This window comes from Hemicordylus capensis, chromosome 3 (assembly GCF_027244095.1).
Source record: "Hemicordylus capensis ecotype Gifberg chromosome 3, rHemCap1.1.pri, whole genome shotgun sequence".
In the NCBI taxonomy this organism is placed as follows: domain Eukaryota; kingdom Metazoa; phylum Chordata; class Lepidosauria; order Squamata; family Cordylidae; genus Hemicordylus; species Hemicordylus capensis.
Window position 1 is genome coordinate 140,270,671 of NC_069659.1, and position 21,531 is coordinate 140,292,201.

At 45.5% G+C, this 21,531-nt stretch overlaps 1 protein-coding gene across 6 annotated transcripts in view; it reads right to left on the minus strand.

Moving 5' to 3' along the window:
* TFDP1 (transcription factor Dp-1) overlaps positions 1-21,531 on the minus strand; it is an 84,244-nt gene that overhangs the window by 10,491 nt on the left and 52,222 nt on the right. For all 6 annotated transcript variants that reach the window (XM_053308191.1, XM_053308188.1, XM_053308187.1 and 3 more), the window contains exons 9-10: positions 10,231-10,382; positions 1,013-1,179 (exon numbers count right to left, since the gene is read on the minus strand). In XM_053308191.1, the coding sequence (XP_053164166.1) occupies positions 1,013-1,179; positions 10,231-10,382 (319 nt within the window). The remainder of the gene's footprint in view (positions 1-1,012; positions 1,180-10,230; positions 10,383-21,531) is intronic.

Consider the following 21,531-nt stretch of genomic DNA (forward strand, 5'->3'; position numbering starts at 1 on the left):
GGTATCCCATACTGCCTGAAATGGCTGGGGAGAGTAAGCCCGTCTGAGCAACAGTGGCAGGAACTAGTAGAAGGGTGGCCAGATCAAGTGGTGGGACTTGTGTTCTTTACAAATGGCCTGCCCCGGGAGCCACTCGCTAAGGCACACTTCGGAGACTGCCTTGCCCTTTCAGCACTTCATTTAGGTTCTTGGTTTCCTTTTGTGCTTCTTAATGTTGCTTTAGTGCTGCACCTGGGAGAAGCACCAAGGGAGGCAGGTGTCTTGGCACGGGGAGGGGGGGGGAGAGCATGGGCACTAAGGGCCCAAGTGGGCCTTTATTGTTGTCTCCCTGTCCCTGGACTCTGAGTGAGAGCCTCCAGAAAGGGAACCCATCAACATGTCCCCCACGTGAGACACTGCCATGGCACTAAATGGTAGGAAGTGTTGGAAGAATTCAGGTAAAAACAAGAACTCAAAAAACAAACAAACAAACAAAAACAAAAAAACCAAACCAAAAAAACAAACAAACAAACAAAAAAACCCCACACAAAAAAAGCGGCCCAATTAACCAAATATTTATTTAAAAAATATTTATAATTTGAAAAGATTCATCAAAAATGACTCCCTTCCCACCCTGGCACGCAAGAAAAGAGAAGGGAAATGAGATTACTCATACATAAGTGTGTTTGTACATTTTTTGCTCTTATGCAACTGCACAGTGGGATCTAGTGGTGAATGAACTAGCCTGAATTAATGGGCAAAGAGAGGAGCTATTTCCAAATGCTGTGTCTCAGAGTAAGACAGGACTGGACCTGAGGATTAAGCGCCATCTCACTGCCTACCATGTGCTAGTCTTCCTTGAATCTGACTGGATCCTGTCTCAAGAGCATTCAGAGGTTCATAACCCATGCTTGAGAATTACCTCCCTATGCCTTGTGTAAAAGTTGTACATCTTATGGCACTGGACATTTATATCCTACAGTTTTCCTTCTCTACTCATATTTCAAACTAAAAGTGTTTCATAGTTACTCACCTGTCACATATGGTTCAAGAGCTTTAGGTACCAAGCTTCTTGCATTTTTTAGGTCCTCTGCTGAGCAGCTTCCAGATTCCAGCCCAAAAGCCATTCCCATGCGCTTTAGCACTTCTATATCATCATGTATTTCAAATGCATTGTCAAAATTAAATAGATATTCAAACCTAAGGAAGTGTGGTAGAAAACACATTAGTCAATCTTAATTAATCAATTAAGAAATGCACACACATTTTTAAAAATTTTCTTCCAAAGCATTACCTATTAAAACTAAAAATTTTAAGTTATTGGACATTTTGATAGTGATATATGCAGTTTCAAAGTTGTCTTTCAGAAAGCAACTGAGCCTAGAATATGTGCCCAACGCCTATCTAGTCCAGCATCCTGTTTCCCACATTGACCCACCAGATGCCTCTGAGAAGCCCACAGGCAAGAGCCGAGGGCATTCCCTTTCTCTTGATGTTGCTCCCCCACAAATGGTATTTAGAGGCTGGAGGTGGCCTATAGCCATCAGACTAGTAACCTGTCTTCAAGCTGTCCTACCAGAAATTGTTATTGAGGTAACTGCCTCAGTCTTTTATAAGGAAAACTTATGCAATTGCTCCAAACCTTGTTTTCCAGACCGCTTAACCATCTTTGCTACTATGCTCTTCTTAATCTGTTCCAGTTTTTCTACAAGATTACTAAAGTGTGGTGCCCAGAAATTGACATAGTACTTCAGATGAGGACTGACAAGTATGGAATAAAGTGGAAAAAGAGGTTGATCTGGTAGTGATCCGGTAAGTCATAAAAGTCGGTTCTGCACCTGCGCAGAGCACTTCGGGTAGAAATAGTTAGCTCCCTGCAACGTTGATCAACCGCTACTCCGTGTGCCTCGCACCTACTCATATTGGCGGGTTTAGCGCCTCACAGCTTAGTTTCTTCTTGGCTCCAGTGCAGCCAACCGTTGAATCTTGTGTAGATAGACTAGATGTTTGCAGTAGCTACATCGGGAACAGATGGGAGGGTTTTACAAATGTTGCTGGATCACAACCAGATCACCTGTTACAGGTAAGCAACCTGTTTACCTGGGTCATGATCCGGGAACATCCATAAATGTGGGTGACTCACGAGCTTCACTAACCCTGGAGATGGGAGCAGCCAGTTACTGCAAAATTCGCTTGAGTACACCCCTCCAAAAATTTACTGCTGCTACTGAGTGGAAGTCCACTACATAGTGTTTCACAAACATCTCTTCTGACACCCATGTTGCAATCATGCAAATGCCCTTGAATTTTATTACTGATAAATGTGCTGTCGAGGATGCATATGCCCTTGTAGACTGGGCCTTTACAGCTTTAGAAGGATCCACCCACTGCATTTTGTAAGCCAGGTAGATCGTTTTCACCAGCCAATGAGAGTGGGCTTTGTCTTGAAACCGGATGTCCCCCATCCTTTTGTTTATATGTGACTAATACCCATTTTGTCTTCCTTATCGCAGACGTTCACTGCAAATAGAAGAGCACATTGCACATCCAGGCTGTGCATTGCCCGCTCCAGAAGTGTTCCTAGATTTCAGGAAAAGGTGGGTAACACAATATCTAGGTTCATGTAGAGGTCTGAGACAAACTTAGTCCTGAACACTCTGGGTCTAATTGCATCACAATCTTGTCTACATGGATTTTTGTGTACAGTTAATCTATGAGTAAAGCGGTCAACTCACTTATCCTCTTTGCCACTGTAATGGCAATCAGAAATACTGTCTTTAGTGTCACCATTTTAAGCTTTGCAGTTGCCATAGGTTCAAATGTTTTTTGTCAAGGAAAGATTCCACCTATCCATTGGTCTGTGTACGGGCGGGTACAGTTTTGTTCTCCCTTTTAGAAACCTTTTACTGCCAGGGTGACTGAACACAGTCCTCCCATCCCACCCTCCATGGAAGGAGGAAATGGCAGTCAAAAGCACCCTCAGTGAAGTGTTTGCTAAGCCTCTCAACTTCAGTGTCGTTAGATAACGCAAGATGTCCTGTATAGAAGAATCCCTGGCTCTAAAGCCCTTGGCTTTTGTGTGCACTTTAAAACATTTCCATTTTGCATTATAGTTTTTCCTTATAGATGCCTTTTTGTCATTTAGCAGAACTTTGTCTAATAGTTTATCCTAGACGCTGTAAGCCTTAATGTTTGAAGGTTTGGATGCAACAGGCAGACCTGCTCTTGAATTAGAAGATCTGTTGTTTGCTTTAACCGTACATGTTCTCCCACTGACAGTTTAAGTACTTGCTGAAACCATGGTTACCTTAGCCACCATGGAGTTATTAGTATGCAACTATTACCATCCTGTACAATCTTTGCCATCACCCGAGTGAGCAGTGGATACAGGGATGGGGGAGAACAAATAGAGAAAACTGCATGTCCAGAGGTACTGGAATGCATCGCCCTTCAATGGCTCTCCCAGCCCCGCTCTTGAGCAATATTGACTGCTTTTTGCATTCTCTTCCATTGCAAATAGGTCTACTGTGGGCTTTCCCCAAGACTTCAATAGCTCCTTTAGACAAGCTGCATTTAACTCCCATTCGTCTTGTCGAAGGAGCACCTGAGACCTACACGTCCTTGACACCCAACAACGCAACCCACTCCTCCCTGCATAGAAGAGGCAGAATAGCTTGCAATGTAATCATTTGGAAACTTCGCACATCGACATACAGATTTAGCCAACGTAGGTCCATTACTGGATGAACGCCCCCGTCCCACTTGGGAATTTGAAAGTACCAGGAGCAGAATCCCCTGTGTCTGTCTGTCACAGTCTCTTAATGTACAGGAGAGATCGCCTCTTTTCCAAGCAGCATTTCCACCTCTTCCAGCAAAGCCATCATTGGTAGTGTATATTTCACTCCTACATACTCCAGCAATGTCTTGAACTTGATGGCGTAACTGGTTTGGACTATATGGACAACCCGCTGGTCTGATGTTATCTGGTGCCATGCTTGTGCATGACTTGCCAGTCTGATGTTGTGACCGGCATTGATATTTGTTGTAGATGGTAGAGATGTCACAGATGACAGGGATGCCATTGCTACTGGGGAAGAGGGTGCTGTCTCCTCCAAAGGCAATCATACATGTGTGCTTACAGAGCAATCAAAGATGTTGTTTTTGTTGCTGTGGAGCCTTACCGCGTTTTCCCTGGTTGCCTTTATGCTTCTGGTTGTCTGGCTTCTTATATCTCTGGAAGGGTCTGTGGAATTCCTTCTGGTTGCTCTGGAGGTATGTGTTTTGCCTACGGCCATAAACAAGGTTGATACCTAGAAGCAGTAAAGGTAGCTGCTGTGGATGTAAAGGTCTTTGCTGTGGATGTAAAGGTCTTTGCTGTGTATTTAGATATTTTCCTACTTTTCCATAGTGGAATTGGTATCATCACAGAACAGACCCTTGCCATCAAATGGCAGGGCCTATATTTTTTCTTTCATATCCAGTCGTAAGGTGGTTGTACGCAGCCAAGCATGCCTACATAGCAAAACTGCTGACGCCAACGAGCGGGACTGTTTCTGCTAAATGCTTAGCATTAGTTAACTGGTGTCTTGTCGCTGACGTTTTTGTAAACACTTCAGTACATTTCTTTTGGAACTCCTCTGATGTCACATTATCTTTCTCCTGATAGAGAGAGTCCCACAAAGAATGCATGTACTTCCTTGACAAACACACCATATAGTTTGCAATCTTAATTGCCAGGCATGCAGTAGCATACATCTTACGTCCCAGAATGTCCAGTTTCCTCCCTTCCTTGTCAGCTGGCATGGTATGATGCCGTGACCCCTTTGACGAGGACATACAGTCAATAACTAAGGAATTCAGGGTAGGATGTTTTAGTAATCATTCTCTTCCTCCTGTATCCTGTACAGGGTGTCAAGCCTCTTAGAATTTGGAGTGGATGTGTGTAGCATCTGCCAAGCTAACCTTTTGTTTCTAGTCAAGACCTAGGACATCTGCCATTTCAGTTATTTAGAGATAAGATTTCCTTTCCTCGGGGATATAGAAGCCTCTGTCTTCATCATCCTTTGGGTCTGAATTACAACCCATTGATTCTGTGTCTGAGGAGTCAGATTTGTAGTCATCCTGAGGATGCCAGATCTGCAGAACATGCACCAGGCTTCCCTGAAGATGATGAGCAGGAGTCGGAACACCCCTACTATATTGCAAGCCCAGAGTCTTGGGCGTCTTTTGAGACAATGTTCGTGTACTTCCCGTACACACTGATCAGTTTGCATCACATTCTGTACATGTCTTTGTCAACATTGAAGTCTTCCGGGGTGGCTTTGGAGCCAACAGTGGGACACTCTTATAGCCTGCTGTTCAACAGGTCCTGGAACAGAGGTTTGCACAGTAGCATCCTGATTCACCACCCTCAGGAGTGACATCTGTGTCGTAGTCTGTACTGTATTCTGAATTACAATCCTTGGAGGCATCATTTGAGTCACAGGCTGAACCTGAGTTTCAGTAACAACCCCTGGGGGTGTCATTCATGTTGCAGCCTGTACTAGTTCCATTCGCATCTTATGTGCCTTCCACTTTTTAAATGATGTATAATCATCCGGACAAACGGGGAATTTAGAGACATAACAGGCCTGCCATCGACACCCTAGATTGGAATGGGGTCATGGAAGGAGTCTTTGGCACCTCTCCTAAATCCTCTTCCTTGACATCGAGACCTTGGCTCAAGAAACCTCAGAACGTTGATGCCGAAGGAGTGCTCCCCCCCCGATTCCAACATTGAAAGGATATTCTGGGCTGTTTTGGGATTGAAGACATCCTTGCTGTCGCCATCAGCGTTGACCACTACAGGTGATTGACACTCCTGCCCTGACATCGACGTAGACATCAGAGTCCTCAGCGTCGATGGCTATTGCTGAGGTTTAGGTGTCAGTGACAGAGACACTGCTCAACGGTGAGTCAAACAAAATAGGAGTTTTTCCCCACTCAAGCATCAATTCTGATGGCGATGTGTTCATCAGGCATTGTAATAGACGGGTTTGTCAGACATTGTAAGCCAAACAGAGAAGGGGTCGTAGTGCTGGGCGGCAACAGACGCCCCTATTTCCATTAACTCTTCTCTCTATGTTTCTGAGGCGGTGAGGAGCCTGACTTATCTTCTCATCTCTGCTTCCTTTCTTCCCAGTGGCGAAACAAACATTGATGATCCAGGCACTCGTGGCTCTTTAAATGGCAAGCCTGATGTCGATGTCCCAGGCATCAGGGATTTAGACTGTGCTTGCATTACAGTCCCCGATGTCGATTTCAATACTGTGACCATCGACACCGTAGACTTCGAAATTCTTCCTGGAGTCAGAGCTTCCTCCAGCAAAGCCACCTTCAAATGCATAGCCCTATTTTTTCAAAGTCTGTCTAGAAAACGAGCTGCAAATGAAGCATGCAGCAGCGTTATGTCCTTCTCCCAGACACAGGAGACAATGGCCATGGCCATCCATATTGAGGAGAGTTTTCCTCCACAGCATGTGCACCTCTTAAAGGTGTTTTTCCCCTTCTAGGCTTGGGGCCTGTAAAGGACATCCCAAGTATCGTCAAATCAAAAAACCCATGGGCATACACTTTTCAAACACTTTGCTGAGGTGCTGTCATCTGTAAAACCAAGAATAATGCAACCAAGTCAAACACAAATAAGTACTACTTTACTTTTACTTTCCAAAGGGTCGTCCATAAAGAATGTCCAGTCCAATCCGAGACAAGTCCAAATATCCTACAATAAAACATTTTCTGAGGAATCTAGGATCACTGAAGAACTGAGCGCATTGGAGGTCAGAAATAAACTGAGTTGTGAGGTGCCAAACTGCCAATATGAGCAGGTGCGAGGCACATGCAGTGGGCGGTTGATCAACGCTGCGAGGAGCTAGCCATTTCTACTCAGTGTTCTGCGCAGGTGCAGAACCCACTTTTATGTATGTTACCGGATCACAATCCAACTCTAGGAGAATGTCTTAATCAACCCCTGCTAACTGGGCAAAGAGGCACCTTTTACTGTGGTGATTCTCTTTATTTAGCAGGGGGAGAGTAACTGGCCCTATCTACCCCCAGCACAGTACGTCCAGTGACTGTTGCTGGTGTGTGTCCTATGTTTCTTTTTAGGATGTGAGCCCTTTGGGGACAGGGAGCCATCTTATTTGTTTTATTTCTCTTTGTAAACCGCCCTGAGCCATTTTTGGAAGGGCAGTACAGAAATCGAATTAATAATAATAATCTTGAAAAGTATTGTTCTATTGATGCAACTGAAAATCACGTTAACCATTTTTTTCCAGCTGCATCACACTGCTGACTCACGTTCAACAGGCAATCGACCCTAAGATTATTTTCACTTATACTACTGCAATATCCATCCTATACCTGTGCATTTGTTTTTTTTCTGCCTAAGTGCAAAGCTTCATATTTGTCTCAGATGAATGTCATGTTGTTAGTTCTAGACCAGGCTTTCATTCTATGAAGATCATTCTTAGGTTTTTTCCCTGGTCTTGAGGTGTTAGCTATCCTATCCAGTTTTGTGTACTCTGCAAATTCAATGAGAATTCTCTCCACCCCTTCACCTAAATCACTGGAAAAAATGCTGAAGAGCATTGGTACCCATGGTACCCCATTCAAAACCATTTTATAAGTCATCATTGATGAGTACAGCTTTTCAACCAGTTGTGAACCCTATTATTGTTTAGTACACATTTTATTAATTCACTAGCCAAAATATCACAGAATTATGTAAAGGTCTTTGGGGAAATAAGGATAATTTATGACTACAGAGTTTCCACATTCACTAAGGAAGTAGCCAGGTTAAGAAAGAGAGAGAGAAGATTATTTTAGCAGAATTTATTCTTGACAAATCCATTCTGGCTTCTAATGACTGCATTATCATCAAGATGCTTCCAGACCAACTGTTTTGTAATTCGTTCTAGTATCTTCTCTGGTATACAAATCAGACTGACTGGTCTGTGGTTTCCTGGATCCTCCTTTTTAAAGGTTGGGACAGTTACCCCATTTCTAGTTTTCTAGCATCTCACCCATACTCCAGGATTTATGAAGGATAGAAAAAGATTCTGAGAGCACCATCAGCAAGTTCTTGTAACACTTTAGGATGCAATTCTAATTGGCACTAAAAACCTGAGCTCATTTAAGGTAGATAGAAGATTCTTGACCAGTTCCTTAATCTTAAACTGTACTCCTGACTCCTTACCATGCATGCTATTTTGTTTGTGCGTGCTACATGTAGTTCCCTTTTTGAGAGGTCAGAGGCAAGATAGGAGAAGAGCAGCCATCCTTATTCAACAGCAGGTCTATTTTCTCTTTTCCTTCAAACAAATTTGGATAAGCATCTTTTGTTTGCTTTTAGCATTCTTTGTCAGCTGTAACCTGGGATTACTTGTCTGTATTTGTCTTTAGTAGCCGGTCCTTCCTTTCATTTTTAATTTGTCCTTTTAAAAAATTATTTTCAGCTCATCACTAAGCTTTTTGTGTAGCCACTTCAGCTTTCATGAGATCAAGAATTCCAACCCTATATGGCCACTTGCCCCCAAAGTTCCCAATTCTTCAACTTCACTTACCAACTGTTTCCTACTGATTAGGATCAATTCAAGAATAGCTGCTCTTGAAGAGGAAGTTGACAGCAAGGCATGTCAGGAATTGGAGAGTGAATGCTTAGCAGCATGTCTCCCAATAGATAGTAACTGAAATTCTATTACTACTCATTCCTGCTTCTTTGAAACATCTATAATTTGTTTCAGGAAAGCATCATCAACATATCCTTTCTATATGGTGGCCTGTAATAGACTAACTACAATGTTGATTTTATTTCTTTCTCCATTCATTTTCACCCAGATGCTTTCCATTGGGTCACCATGCTCATTCTCTTAGATTTTTGATGTGTAATACTATTCACCCTTTCTGTTTCATCTTTTCTTCTTGACCAAGTTTTTCAATTGCTATATTCCAATCCTGGGGCTCATCTCACCAAGTTTCAGTTATATCTAAAGTCAGTAGCAGGAATTCCAACTCCTCTTGGTTATTTACTGTACTCTGTGCATTAGTGTTTGCAAGCCATGAATATTATACACCGATATCTCTGCTGCTCTTTTATGGCTAGCGTTTCTCAATCTTTTTAATGCTGGTGATCAGCTGCCTCTTCCTAAATAGATGTGGATCAGCTGGCTAATACTGCCATAGACCTGCACTGGTCGTTGAGAAAGATTGTGTTAGGCAACCTCACAATACCTCCAGTTTCTTGTGAAGGACCCCTTACTGACCTTTTGTGCTTTTGTCTTTACTCACCATGGGATTTTATTTCAGGCTATCAGACACATTTCCCCGAATTCACATAAGAAGCAGCTCATTTCATCCAGTAATCCACTATTAAAGAAACTTAGATAGTTGTTCCAGAAATGGAATCTCTCGCCAACAATCTTATTCATCTTTAATATTTCTCTCTCTCTGTAGCCCTTTACTTTTTACAAGAAGGACTGAAAAATATCTGGGAATACCTGAGCCCAAAGGTTCTTCAGCATCCTTAAAGCCTCATAGTCAGATGTGATAGGTTCACAGCTGTCCTGGCAGTGTCAACCATTCTTACATGGATGAGCAAGGGGGTATAATGCTCAGTGGGCTTGGTAAGTTTTGACAACCTGGATCAATTTGCATTCATGCATGAGACAGGCAACACACATCATGGCTGGTACATGGTCATTTCTGTTATTCTCAGTAGGGAGTCACTAATCACCGCCACTCTTCTTCCCCATTTCCTGCTGATAGCGACTGAGTCACCTATAACTATAGATGGTTGGGTCTTCTTTCTCACATAATGTAATCTGCTGTAGCTGTCCTCCATCAGGATACTCAGAGCCACTCTCATTGGAAAGTTCTGAAAATGATTTCTTCGTTCCAGTGATTCAAAGTAACTTTCTAGTGCTCCTGACAGCTGTTCTCTTCCATACAGTTTCTCTCCCTTCAGTGTCCCCATGTCCCGGTCAAGGACTTCTTATTCTGTCTAATGAAAAAACTCACTCCTCCAGTCCTCTTACCTTCTTTTCCAATAGAACAACCTTTTTGGTTAACGAGGCCCACTGTTGATCTCTGATTCAGGATCCCCCACCACCATACTCATGAAATCTTGCCCATAAAAATAAACTAGTATTTGTATCTGTGTGGATATATTTGCAAAGGATGAAAAAAAAATTTCTTTCCCCGTTAGCAACCTACTTGTCATTAGAAATACTGCAGTCGATCACAGTCTTCTTGCTGGTGTTCACAATTATAAATGGCAGGTGAATAACAGAATTGGAAGCTGGTGGCCTGTTCGCTTGTTGCTCTGCCTGACGATTTCGCTGAACAAGATTCTTGAAGGCAATTTGCTGTTAAGGGATTGAAATACGGAAATTTTTGTTTTGTTTTTCCACTAAGCAAAGAACAATTGTGATTTTTCTCCTTTTAAACAATTCTGATTAAACATACTCCAGGAATTACTGATGTCAGTTTGATTCTTGAGAACAATGTTAAAAATTAATTCACTTTCAAAAGACAAGTGTTAACTTAATAATAACACACACTTGAAGTGCTCAGAAGAGTCTGCCAAATATTTAAAGTTTTCTTTCAACATTTTTTGCTATAATTTTTCTTGTAATATTTAAGCACTACACACACAGCTCACCTCTATTTGCAAACAACTGCAATATTCAGGCAAATCAAGATTTCACTACCAATCTCTCACAAGCCCTGTGCATGTAGTTTCTCTACACAGTAGAGAAATAAGATCATGCGAGCTAGCTTTCGGGCCCATTTAACATCTGAGTTAATTACAATGATTAGGGACATACACAGAGCCCAATAGTCACAGGTAAGATCCATGGAGCCATTACCCAAACTTCTAGGTCTACATCCTCAAGCCTGTGCACAAAGCCGCTTATTTAGACTTGGCTGCTTCTGTCTAGCAGGGAGATTGTTGGAGGTGGCCTAGTTAATATCATAAATGCATCGCTGGAGGGTAGGGTGCCTCCTTGTCTGAAGTAGGCAATGGTTAGACTGCTCCTTAAGAAGCCTTCCCTGGACTCCTTAGTGATGGATAATTACAGGCCAATCTCCAATCTCCCTTGGGTGGACAAGGTGATTGAGAGGGTGGTGGCCAACTAGCTCCAGGCGTTTTTGGAGGAAACTGATTATCTAGACCCATTTCAAACTGGCTTTAGAGCTGGCTACGGGGCTGAGACAGCTTTAGTCGGCCTGGGGAACTGACAGATGGTGTGTGACTCTGCTGGTTCTTCTGGATCTCTCGGCGGCGTTTGATACTATTAACCATGGTATCCTTCTGGATCGCCTGGGGGTGTTGGGGATAGAAGGCATTGCTTTGCAGTGGTCCTGCTCCTATCTCTCAGGTAGATTCCAGATGGGGGAGCTTGGAGACCACTGCTCTTCAAAATGAGAGCTGTTATATGAAGTCCCTCAGGACTCCATTCTGTCACCAATGTTTTTCAATATCTACAAGAAACCACTGGGTGAGGTCATCAGGAGTTTGGGCGCTGGGTGCTATCAGTAAGATGATGACACCCAAATCTACTTCTCCCTTCCATCTTCAGGAAATGGCACTTATTCTCCAAATGCCTGCCTATAGGCAGTAATAGGCTGGATGAGGGAGAACAAATTGAAGCTGAATCCAAGCAAGTCAGAGGTGCTCATTGTAGGGACTCAGAATCTGAGGGGTGAGTTAGAAGGAGCAGGTGCACAGCTTGGGAGTACTCCTGGACCCAGGCCTCACCCTGGTATCTCAGGTGGAGGACATGGCCGGGAGTGCTATCAGCGTCAACTGATTCGACAGCTGCGCCCATTCCTTGAAGAATATGACCTCAAAACAGTGGTGCATCAACTGGTAACCTTCAGGCTTGACTATTGCAATGCGCTCTATGTGGGGCTGCCTTTGTACATAGCCTGGAAACTTCAGTTAGTTCAAAATGCGGCAGCCAGATTGGTCTCTGGGGTAACCCGGAGAGACCATATGATGCCTGTTTTAAAACAGTTACATTGGCTGCCAATATGTTTCCGGGCAAAATACAAAGTGCTGGTTATTACCTTTAAAGCCCTGAATGGCTTAGGTCCAAGTTATCTTAGAGAGTGCCTTCTTTTACATGATCCCCACTGCACATTAAGGTCATCTGAGGAGGTCCGTCTCCAGTTACCACCAGTTCGTCTGGTAGCAACTCAGAGGCGGGCCTTCTCTGTAGCTGCTCCTGGGCTATGGAATGCACTCCCGGCAGAAATCCGTAATTTGAGTTCATTATGGTCTTTCAGGTGAGCCCTTAAAACCTATCTCTTTGGCCTGGCCTTCCAGGGTTTTAAAATTGTTGTAAATTGTTTTAAATGTTTGCTCTGGTTTTCCGGGGTTGTAAACTGTTTTAATGTTTAATAGTTTTTATTTTGTTGTTATCGTTTTGATTTTAATTGTTAACTGGTTTTAATTGTTTTTATTTTGTTGTAAACTGCCCTTAGCCATTTTTGGAAGGGCAGTATATAAATCAAATCAAAATCAATCAATCAATATAAACAAATTAGCCTTCTGAAATAAGGACAGCGTTGTTCACCACACAAAAAATTCTGTTCCTTGTTTCCACTGATCAGACAGGGACTGTGTTTCATGCTCGCTGAAAGTCATGAAGGACAAAATTCTCAATGAAACTGAGTCTGGGTTGTTGTTAATTCGCTTTCTATACCGCCCTTCCAAAAATGGCTCAGGGTGGTTTACACAGAGAAATAATAAATAAATACGATGGTTCCCTGTCCCCAAAGGGCTCACATTCTTTAAAAAAACACACGATAGACACCAGCAACAGTCACTGGAGGTACTGTGCTGGATGCTGGGGTTGCTGTCCTTCTGAGAGATCAAGGGTAACACACTGCCAATTTTGCTATGTATGATCTGAAAAGGAGATTTCTTTGCACTGATAAGGATCTCTGACCTTGTCAGTTAATATGCAGGAAGGAGGAGCCAGGACCAGAGATGCCTAGAGACTGAAGGTTCAGGTGAACTCCTCAGATCTGGCCTGAGAGTGTGTGGAAGTGTTCCTTGTCCCCTTGCAAAACTAAGGAGCTTTGGAAGTCACAGCTGGTGGTGGCCAACATGGAGAGGTAAGGATATAGTGGGGAGAGGGCTTGCTGGAAGTCTGTGGTCTGTTCTTTTACCAGCAGAAGTTCCCTTTGCTTGCTTGAGCTGGGAAGTTTGCAGAGCTGACCCTCCCTCTGGTCTTGAGTAGTAGAGTATCACTGCCTGCTGATCCTGCAACCACAGTCTGATTGCCCTGGTGAGCTGAAGCCGTGTGGGGGCTGTTCCAGCTGCCAGGCTCCAGAAGCCCACGTGAGAGGTGGGGTCTGGGGACTTTTTTGGCTTAAAAGGGGGACCAGGGTTAGCCGGAGGTGAGGCTGCTGGTGCAGGCCGCCTGCAAGTGAAGCTGACCACTCAAGGGAACATGCTTTGGGGGACTGAGGGCTGGGGCCAACTTATTGTTTTGGATCATTGGAAAGAAGAGTCCTGCTAACTTCATTGCTCTTTAGTTTTTAGTTAGGCTTTATATAGGTATGTGTCTTGGGTTGAACAGAGATAGGGAGATGGGAGACAACCCTGGGGCAGCTATAACAGTGATGGTGTGTAATCAATGAAGATATAGCATGAGTAGGCCAGCGGGTCGTTATAGGGGAAGGGAATTCAGAAATTTAATTGCTATTGCCTCTTCCAGAAAGCCTACCACCTCTTGACCTTGGAGAGCAATGTCAACCACCCACAGAACCTCACCTTATTACTCTGTAATGCCAGGTCGGTTCACAATAAATCTGTGGTAATGCATGACTTGATCATGCATGAAGGAGCTAACTTGGTATGTGTCACAGAGCCCTGGTTGGGAGAGGCTAGTGGTCCAGTTTGGTTCTAGCTTCTCCAAGAGGGTTACTTCATGATGAAGTAGGTGAGAGGATGTGGGAGGGGAGGTGGGACAAGGATCCCTGTCAGGGAGTTGGCCTATATTGAATGTGTATGCCTAAGTCTAGGGACCAGGGATAAATTGGGACTTCTGCTGGTGTACCGGTCACCCCGCTGCCCAGTGGAGTCCCTAACTGAGCTGACGGACTTGGTTGCTGAGTTGGCATTGAAGTGGCCCAGGTTGTTGGTGGTGGGGGACTTCAATGCTCATTTTGGGACCAGGATGTCAGGAGCAGCTCATGAGTTCATAGCGGCCATGACAACTGTAGGCCTATCCCAATTGGTCTCTGGGTCAACACATGATGCTGGTCACACACTCGATTTGGTCTTTTGCTCTGATCAGGGTGGGGACACCTGTCATCTCTCCATTGTCATGGACAGATCACCAGCTGGTTAAGTAGAACTTATGATCTCGACCCATCTCTGCAGGGTTGAAGGACCTATTAGGTTGGGCCGCCTGAGGAGGTTATTGGATCCAATAGGATTCCAAGAACCCTTGGAAGTGTTTAAGGTTGACTCTGCTAGTGATTCTGTTGATTCTCTGGTGCAAACATGGAATAACGAACTCGGTAGAGCAGTAAACACAATTGCTCTTAAGCATCCCCTCTGACCTGCTTTAAAGACAATCCCGTGGTACTGGGACGAACTATGGGAGCTGAAGCAGTGAGGTAGACAACTAGAGCGCAAGTGGAGGAAGTCTCGGCGCGAGTCTGATCGGGTACAACACAGAGCACATTTGAATATCTATGCTCTGGCAGTGCGGGTGGCAAAGAAGCAGTTCATTTCTGTCCTCATTGCTTCGGCAAACCCGCATCCAGCTGTGTTGTCTAGGGTTGTGAGGAGGCTAGTATGTACCTCCTCCCCCTTGAATTTAAACCTGGAACCATCAGTTACTCATTTTCAACTTTTTTGCAGATAAAATCTCTCGCCTTCGGGCCAAGCTGGATTCCACAGTTACTGCAGAGTCTACTGTGGAAGTGTCTAGCAACTCTTCTTATGGGATTAGAATGGATCATTTTCAGTTTGTGACTCCTGAGCAAGTGGACAACTGTGCGCCCTACAACCTGTTCTCTTGACCCTTGTCCAACTTGGTTTATCTCATCTGATAATCATATTATCAGAGGGGGACTGGTAATTATTATAAATGCTTCTCTGAGGGAGGACAGGATGACTCCTTGTCTTAAAGAAGCTATTATTAAACCACTTTTGAAGAAACCAACATTAGATCCCTCGGAGTTAGTGATGAAGGAAAAACAGGTTTGGCTGTTTTTGACCTGTGTATGTCAGCTTGTGGCAATATGAATGTAATAACCACATTTGGGTTATTCCTTTTGCACACAGTTACTTCCTTTTGCACACGGTTAATACGTTGCTGTATTTAATGAAAAAACAGGTTGCTTACCTGTAACAGATGATCTGGTAGTGGTTCCATACATTCATAACTAGTGGGTTCTGTGCCTGCGCAGATCAGCTTCGGGAAGAATTTGTTAGCTCCTCGTGATGCCAACCGCCCACTGCACGCGACTGCAGTACCCTCTAGTGGAGGTTAGGCATCTCCATTTTCAGTTTCTTGTAGGCCGACATAGCAGCCTTAAGGACAGAGTGGTTAGTGTAAAATAGCCAATAGCTTGCAACTGTCTTAGCGGGGATGGACGGGCGGGATTTATGAATGTATGGAACCACTACCAGATCATCTGTTACAAGTAAGCAACCTGTTTATCTGGTTAGTGGTTCCAACATTCATAACTAGTGGGTGAATAACAATATACCCAAAAGGAGGCAGGTAAGCATTGCCAGTACTGTAACATCCTCTTGAGGACCGCCCGTCCAAATTCAGCAGCCTTAGCCGTGCGTAGATCTATGGCGTCTGGTGAGACGACCAAGTTGCTGCTGTGCAGATATCTGGGAAGCGAATGCCAGACAGATGTGCTGCAGATGTGGCGTAAGCCCTAGTGGAGTGTACCTTAATTGATGGAGGAGTGACACCCTCTTGGTCATACGCCAATTTGATCAACTCCACCAGCCAGAAAGACAATTTCTGCCGAGTAGGTACTTGCCCTGAAAGCCAATAAACAACTGAGGTGTCTTTCGAATGTCCCTTGTGGATCTTAAGTAGAAGAGAAGGGTTCGACTAACATCCAATGAATGCATTGCCTGCTCAAGTGCGGATGTAGGATCTCTAAAAAAGGTAGGCAGCACAATTTCGGTATTAAGGTGAAAATCTGTTACAATCTTCGGATGGAGATCGGGATCCAAGTGCATGATGACCCGCTCTGGATAAATCCTCGTATAAGGCTTATCGATGCGGAGTGCACGCAGCTCACTTACTCGTCTGGCCGTGGTGATGGCCACCAAGAAGAGTGTCTTCAAGGTTAAGATTTTTAACGACGCAGATGCCAAAGGCTCAAAAGGTGGTTCCGTCAGTGACGAGAGTACCAAGGAAAGACTCCACTTCTCTGCTGGCGGGCAAACCGGAGAATACAAATTATTGATGCCTCTCAAGAAATCTTTACATCTTGGATGGGTGAAGACCGTCTTTCCATCCCAACCATCATGTTGCGCCGATATAGCCGCCATATGCACCTTAATCAAGACATTTGCTAGGCCGCTCTGTACAGAGTTGTTAGGTATAGAAGAACAGCTTTCAGGCTTGCTTCCTTGGGGTTATAGCCCCTTGAGGCAGCATGCGCCGCAAAGCTGCGCCATTTTGCTCGGTAACTTCACCTAGTTGATAGTTTATGGGTATTTAGGAGAATCCTCCTTAGCAGCCGATCCTCCACGCTGTGAGACTCAGTACGGACAAATTGGGGTGCAGCACCTCTCCCTGGTCCTGAGTTATCAGATCTGCCCACTGTGGCAACCTCCTGTACCTGCCCCGGGACAGTCTGAGTAGCTGCGTGTACCATGGCTACCATGGCTGCCTTGGCCACCATGGGGCAATAACTATCACTTGAGACTTGTCCTGTAGAAGTTTGGCCACCACCCTGGGTAGCATCGGAGTTGGAGGATAGGCATAAAGCAGTTGCTGGTTCCATTGATACTGAAACACATCCCCCTTTGAATCTGGGCCGATTCCCATCCTGGAGGAATAGTGATCGCACTTGCTGTTGTTGTATGTTGAGAAGAGATCCACCTTCGGTTTGCCCCAAGACTGGAATATCTGTTCCATTATCACTGGGTTAAACTCCCACTCGTGCTGATCCAGCACTAGTTCCCTGCTCAAAGAGTCCGCCAAAATGTTCATGGTGCCCTTGATGTGAATGGCAACGGGATAGATTTTGTGTGGAATGCACTAATTCCACAACTGAAGACTGAGGCTGCACAATGACCTGGAAACCGTCCCGCCTTGCTTGTTGACATACGCAATGGCTGTTGTATTGTCCATCTGAAGCTGGACGGTCTGCCCCACGGGTTTCTCCTGGAAGGCAACCAAGGCCTTGTACACAGCCAGAAGTTCTAGAAAGTTGATATGCAGAAGTCTCTCTTTCGACGTCCATCAACCCTGAACCTTGTGGTGCAGCAGATGCGCACCCCAGCCCTGCAACGAAGCGTCCAAGGTTACCGTGGTGGTTGGTTTCAGCGACTCGAACTGTATGCCGTTGAGCATGTTTGACTCTGTCCAGCACGTCAGTGAGGCAAGCACCGTGCCTGGCAGTGTCAGCAGTTTGGATTGTGGATCCAGCCTTGCCCTGTGAGCTCTCAAAAACCAAAGCTGCAACTTGTGCATGTGAAGCCTTGCATACAAAACCGTGGTTGTGCAAGACGCCATCAGACCGAGAATAACCTGTACCGGATGACTCTGACACATGAGGATGAGCGTCTGCAGGCGTGAAAAACGATCTCTCGGCAGAAAAGCCCTCTGGGCCCTCATGTCTAACAGTGCCCCGATATATTGAAGGCGTTTCGCTGGTTGTAGAAAGGATTTCTCCCAATTGATGTTCACGCCCAGATCACTCAACAGGGTCGTTACCATGTGAACGTGCTCTAGCAGTTGTTCCCATGTGTTGGCTGTCAGCAGCCAGTCGTCCAAGTATGGATAAATGGACAGTCCTCTTGTTCGGAGACAGGCTATTATCACCGCGACACACTTTGTGAACACGCGCGGGGCGGTGACTAAACCGAAAGGTAGGACGTTGTATTGATAAACTTCGCTTCCCATGGTGAAGCGGAAGAATTTGCAGTGGTTCTCCTGAATGCCTATATGAAAGTAAACATCCTTCAAGTCGAGCGTTGCAATCCAATTCTCCCCATGAAGGAGCGGAAGGATGGCTTGCAATGTTGTCATCCTGAATTTCTTTACCTCGATGTATTGATTTAGGCCCCAGAGATCCATAATTGGTCTTATGCCCCCATCGCGTTTGGGGACTTGGAAATAACGAGAATAAAAGCCTGACTGGCTGAGAGCCCACTGGACCGGCGATATCGCCCCTTTCATCAAAAGCTTTTCCACCTCCTCCCTCAGGACAGGAGTTTCCGGAGTGTACTTCACGCCCTGAAATGGAGGATACTCCTCGAACTCTAGCACACAGCCTGTCATCACTATGCGCAAGACCCACCGGTCTGACGTTATGTGGTGCCACGCTTGAGCATGGCTTGCCAGTTTGATGGTAACTCTGGCATAGTTCAAGGAGATGGTGTTCCTCGCTTTGATGTTGATCAGGTTGTTTTGTGGGGGCGGGTCGCGTGATGGCAGTGGGCTCGCCTTCAGATCAAAGCTGCTGCTTTGATTGTGGTGTTCTTTTAGTTTGGCCAGACTGGCTGGTTCTGTTTTTGGGATAATAAGGGCGCTTGTTACTGTTTCCAAATCGCTGGAAAGGTCGTATGAAGTCTCTTTTATTGGACTGCCGGTAACTGCCCTGGCGTCTCTGATACTGATTGTACTGACCAAATGGGCGGTATCTGTTCGTATATTGAGGGTTGGTAAAAGAGCGTGTGGTGTTCTGCAACTTCTTCCATTGCTCCATGTTTTCATTGGTCTTGTCTGAAAACAAGCCTGTACCATCAAATGGAAGATTCTCAATCCTATCCCTCATATCCTGCTGTAAACCTGTAGCTTGCAGCCAGGCATGCCATCTCAGAATAATGGACGAAGTCAATGTCCGGGATTCCAACTCAGCTAAGTGCTTTGCATTAGCCAGTTGCTGACGGGTAGCCGCAGTAGATTTTGCAAATAGAGCCTCAAATCTTTTCATAAATTCTCCAGGATCTAGTTTTGAACGCTGATCGTACAAAGCCTCCCACATGAAATGTGTATATCTTGCTTGGCAACCCACATAGTTGGCAATTTTGATGGACAAACATGCCATCGAGTAAGTGCGTCTTCCCAGAACATCCAACTTGCGGCCCTCTTTGTCCGCAGGTGTGGTGTGATGCTTGCCGCCCTTAGAAGTCGTTGCACAATCAACTACCAATGAATTTGGAGCAGGGTGGTGCACAAAATACGCGTTCTCCTCCTCCTGGACACGATAAAGAGCCTCCAAACGTTCCGAGGTTGGTGCTGACGTCTAGAGTACCTCCCAAGCCGATTTCGCTGCCCTGGTGATATGAGGCAGCATAGGTAAGTATACCGGCTTCAAACCCGAAGCCGCCTTCATCATGTTATCGACAGGGTCCTCTAAGTCACTGGTTTTCTCTTTCAGGGTAAGGCCCAAGACCTGAGCCATCTCTGCCACTTGCTGATGATAACCCTCCATTTCTTCATTGGGCGAAACCGATGGAACAACCACAACATTAGAATCTGGATCTGGGAGGGCAGGTGCCTCTGGATTGTCCGGATCCGGGGTTGAGTCCGAGGCGTAATCATCCTCTATATCATCATCTTCACCATCATCAGAAGGGACAGGAGAGTTCCCAATGCCAGTTGAGGTCACATGGACAGGTACATGTGTTGTCTGAGTCACTGCCTGGTGCAGGGTGGAAGTAAGAACCCATGGTACATTAGCTTGAAGGGAAACCGAGCGTTGACGCAGTAAAGGTACCGATGCTTGAACAGCCATTTCTATGCGCTCCACTGGCATCAGAACAGCTTGCACAGCCGTTTCCTTAATAACCCTGGGGGTCTGTTCCCTTACACGCAACCACTCTCTAAATAAAGCATAGTCTGCGTTAAGTATATCCACTGTGTCACCCCAACCACCACCGACTGAGGGTCCTGCAATCGGTTTACCCTTTGTCGACACGGAAGGTGTCTTTGGAATATGTCCAGGAAGGTAGTTACCCACGTGAAAACCCGTAAAGGTGCCCGTCGAGGGTGTACTCTCCTCAAGATTTTAGCATGCGGGCTAGTCTGTTAGTTTCTTGCTCGCTTGCCCCTGGTGTGGCTGGGGATGGCCCTGGTATAACTTGAATCACAGACGCCGACTCACCCTCGATGTCGATGTGCTCAACGTCGGCGTCGAGTTCAGTGTCTTCAATCACTGCGACTGTTTATTCTGGTGCCACAATCGAAATCGACGTCGAAGGGTGAGTGACGGGTGTGATCTCATGTTGACATTGAGTCTCTGGACTTGAAGCCTGCCTTTCAGACTCCAACCTGGGTTCATTCGATGCCGAGTGCTTCGCGATCGATGCCCAGGAGTCAGGGAAGATTGACAGGGCGTCGGAGCCAGAGACGCCGCCACTCTGCGTCAAGGAATTACATAGTCCTGTAGCCCCGAAGGCGAAGGAGTATGCTTCGAAACCTGGTCATGATGTTTATGCTTCTTATGGGCGGCACTGTGCCCAGAGGCGTCACTCTTGTGCTTTCTCTTCAGGCCCGACCGATGATCCTCTGGTCATTTAAAAGTTGACAAGGATTCCGATGCTGAGATACCCGATGCCGAGGCCCTCGATGTTGAAAAGACCCCTTTTGACTCTTTCGATCTGCCCGGGTCCTTAGACTGCGCTTTCGGCGCAGGACCCAGCATCGCAGCCTTCTGCGCAGCCTTAGGCAACAAAGCGTCCTCCATCAAATAAACCTTAAGGTGCGCTGCTCGATTTTTAAGAGTCTGTTTGTTAAATGTGATGCATACCGAGCAAGAAGCCGTATCATGCGCCTCCCGAAGGCAAAACAAACAGGGGGTATGGCCATCTGTTGAGGGGATCTTCCCCCGGCAATTAGTGCAACGTTTAAAGGTTGTCTTGCCAGGATTACTCGCCTTACTCACGCCGCTCATCCTGCTCAGTAGCCGTTTGAGTCCGAGTCAAAAGTGTTAAGAAGAAACGTCGTCAGGTCTGTTCCAAAGGGTCAAACCGTAATGAGTTAAACCAAGCCAAAGTGCAAATCCGTAAGAATAGTCCTAGTCCGTTTTCCAAAGTCCAAAAAGCCGAAAAAACCAATAACAAACTTTCCATGAGGAACAACAGTCTCCGAGTACTGATCGCTATGGCGGTCAGAAAGAAACTGAAAATGGAGACGCCTAACCGCCACTAGAGGGTTCTGCAGTAACGTGCAGCGGGCAGTTGGCGTCGCGAAGAGCTAACAAATTCTTCCTGAAGCTGATCTGCACAGGCGCAGAACCCACTAGTTATGAATGTTGGAACCACTAACCAGATCTGTACTAGTT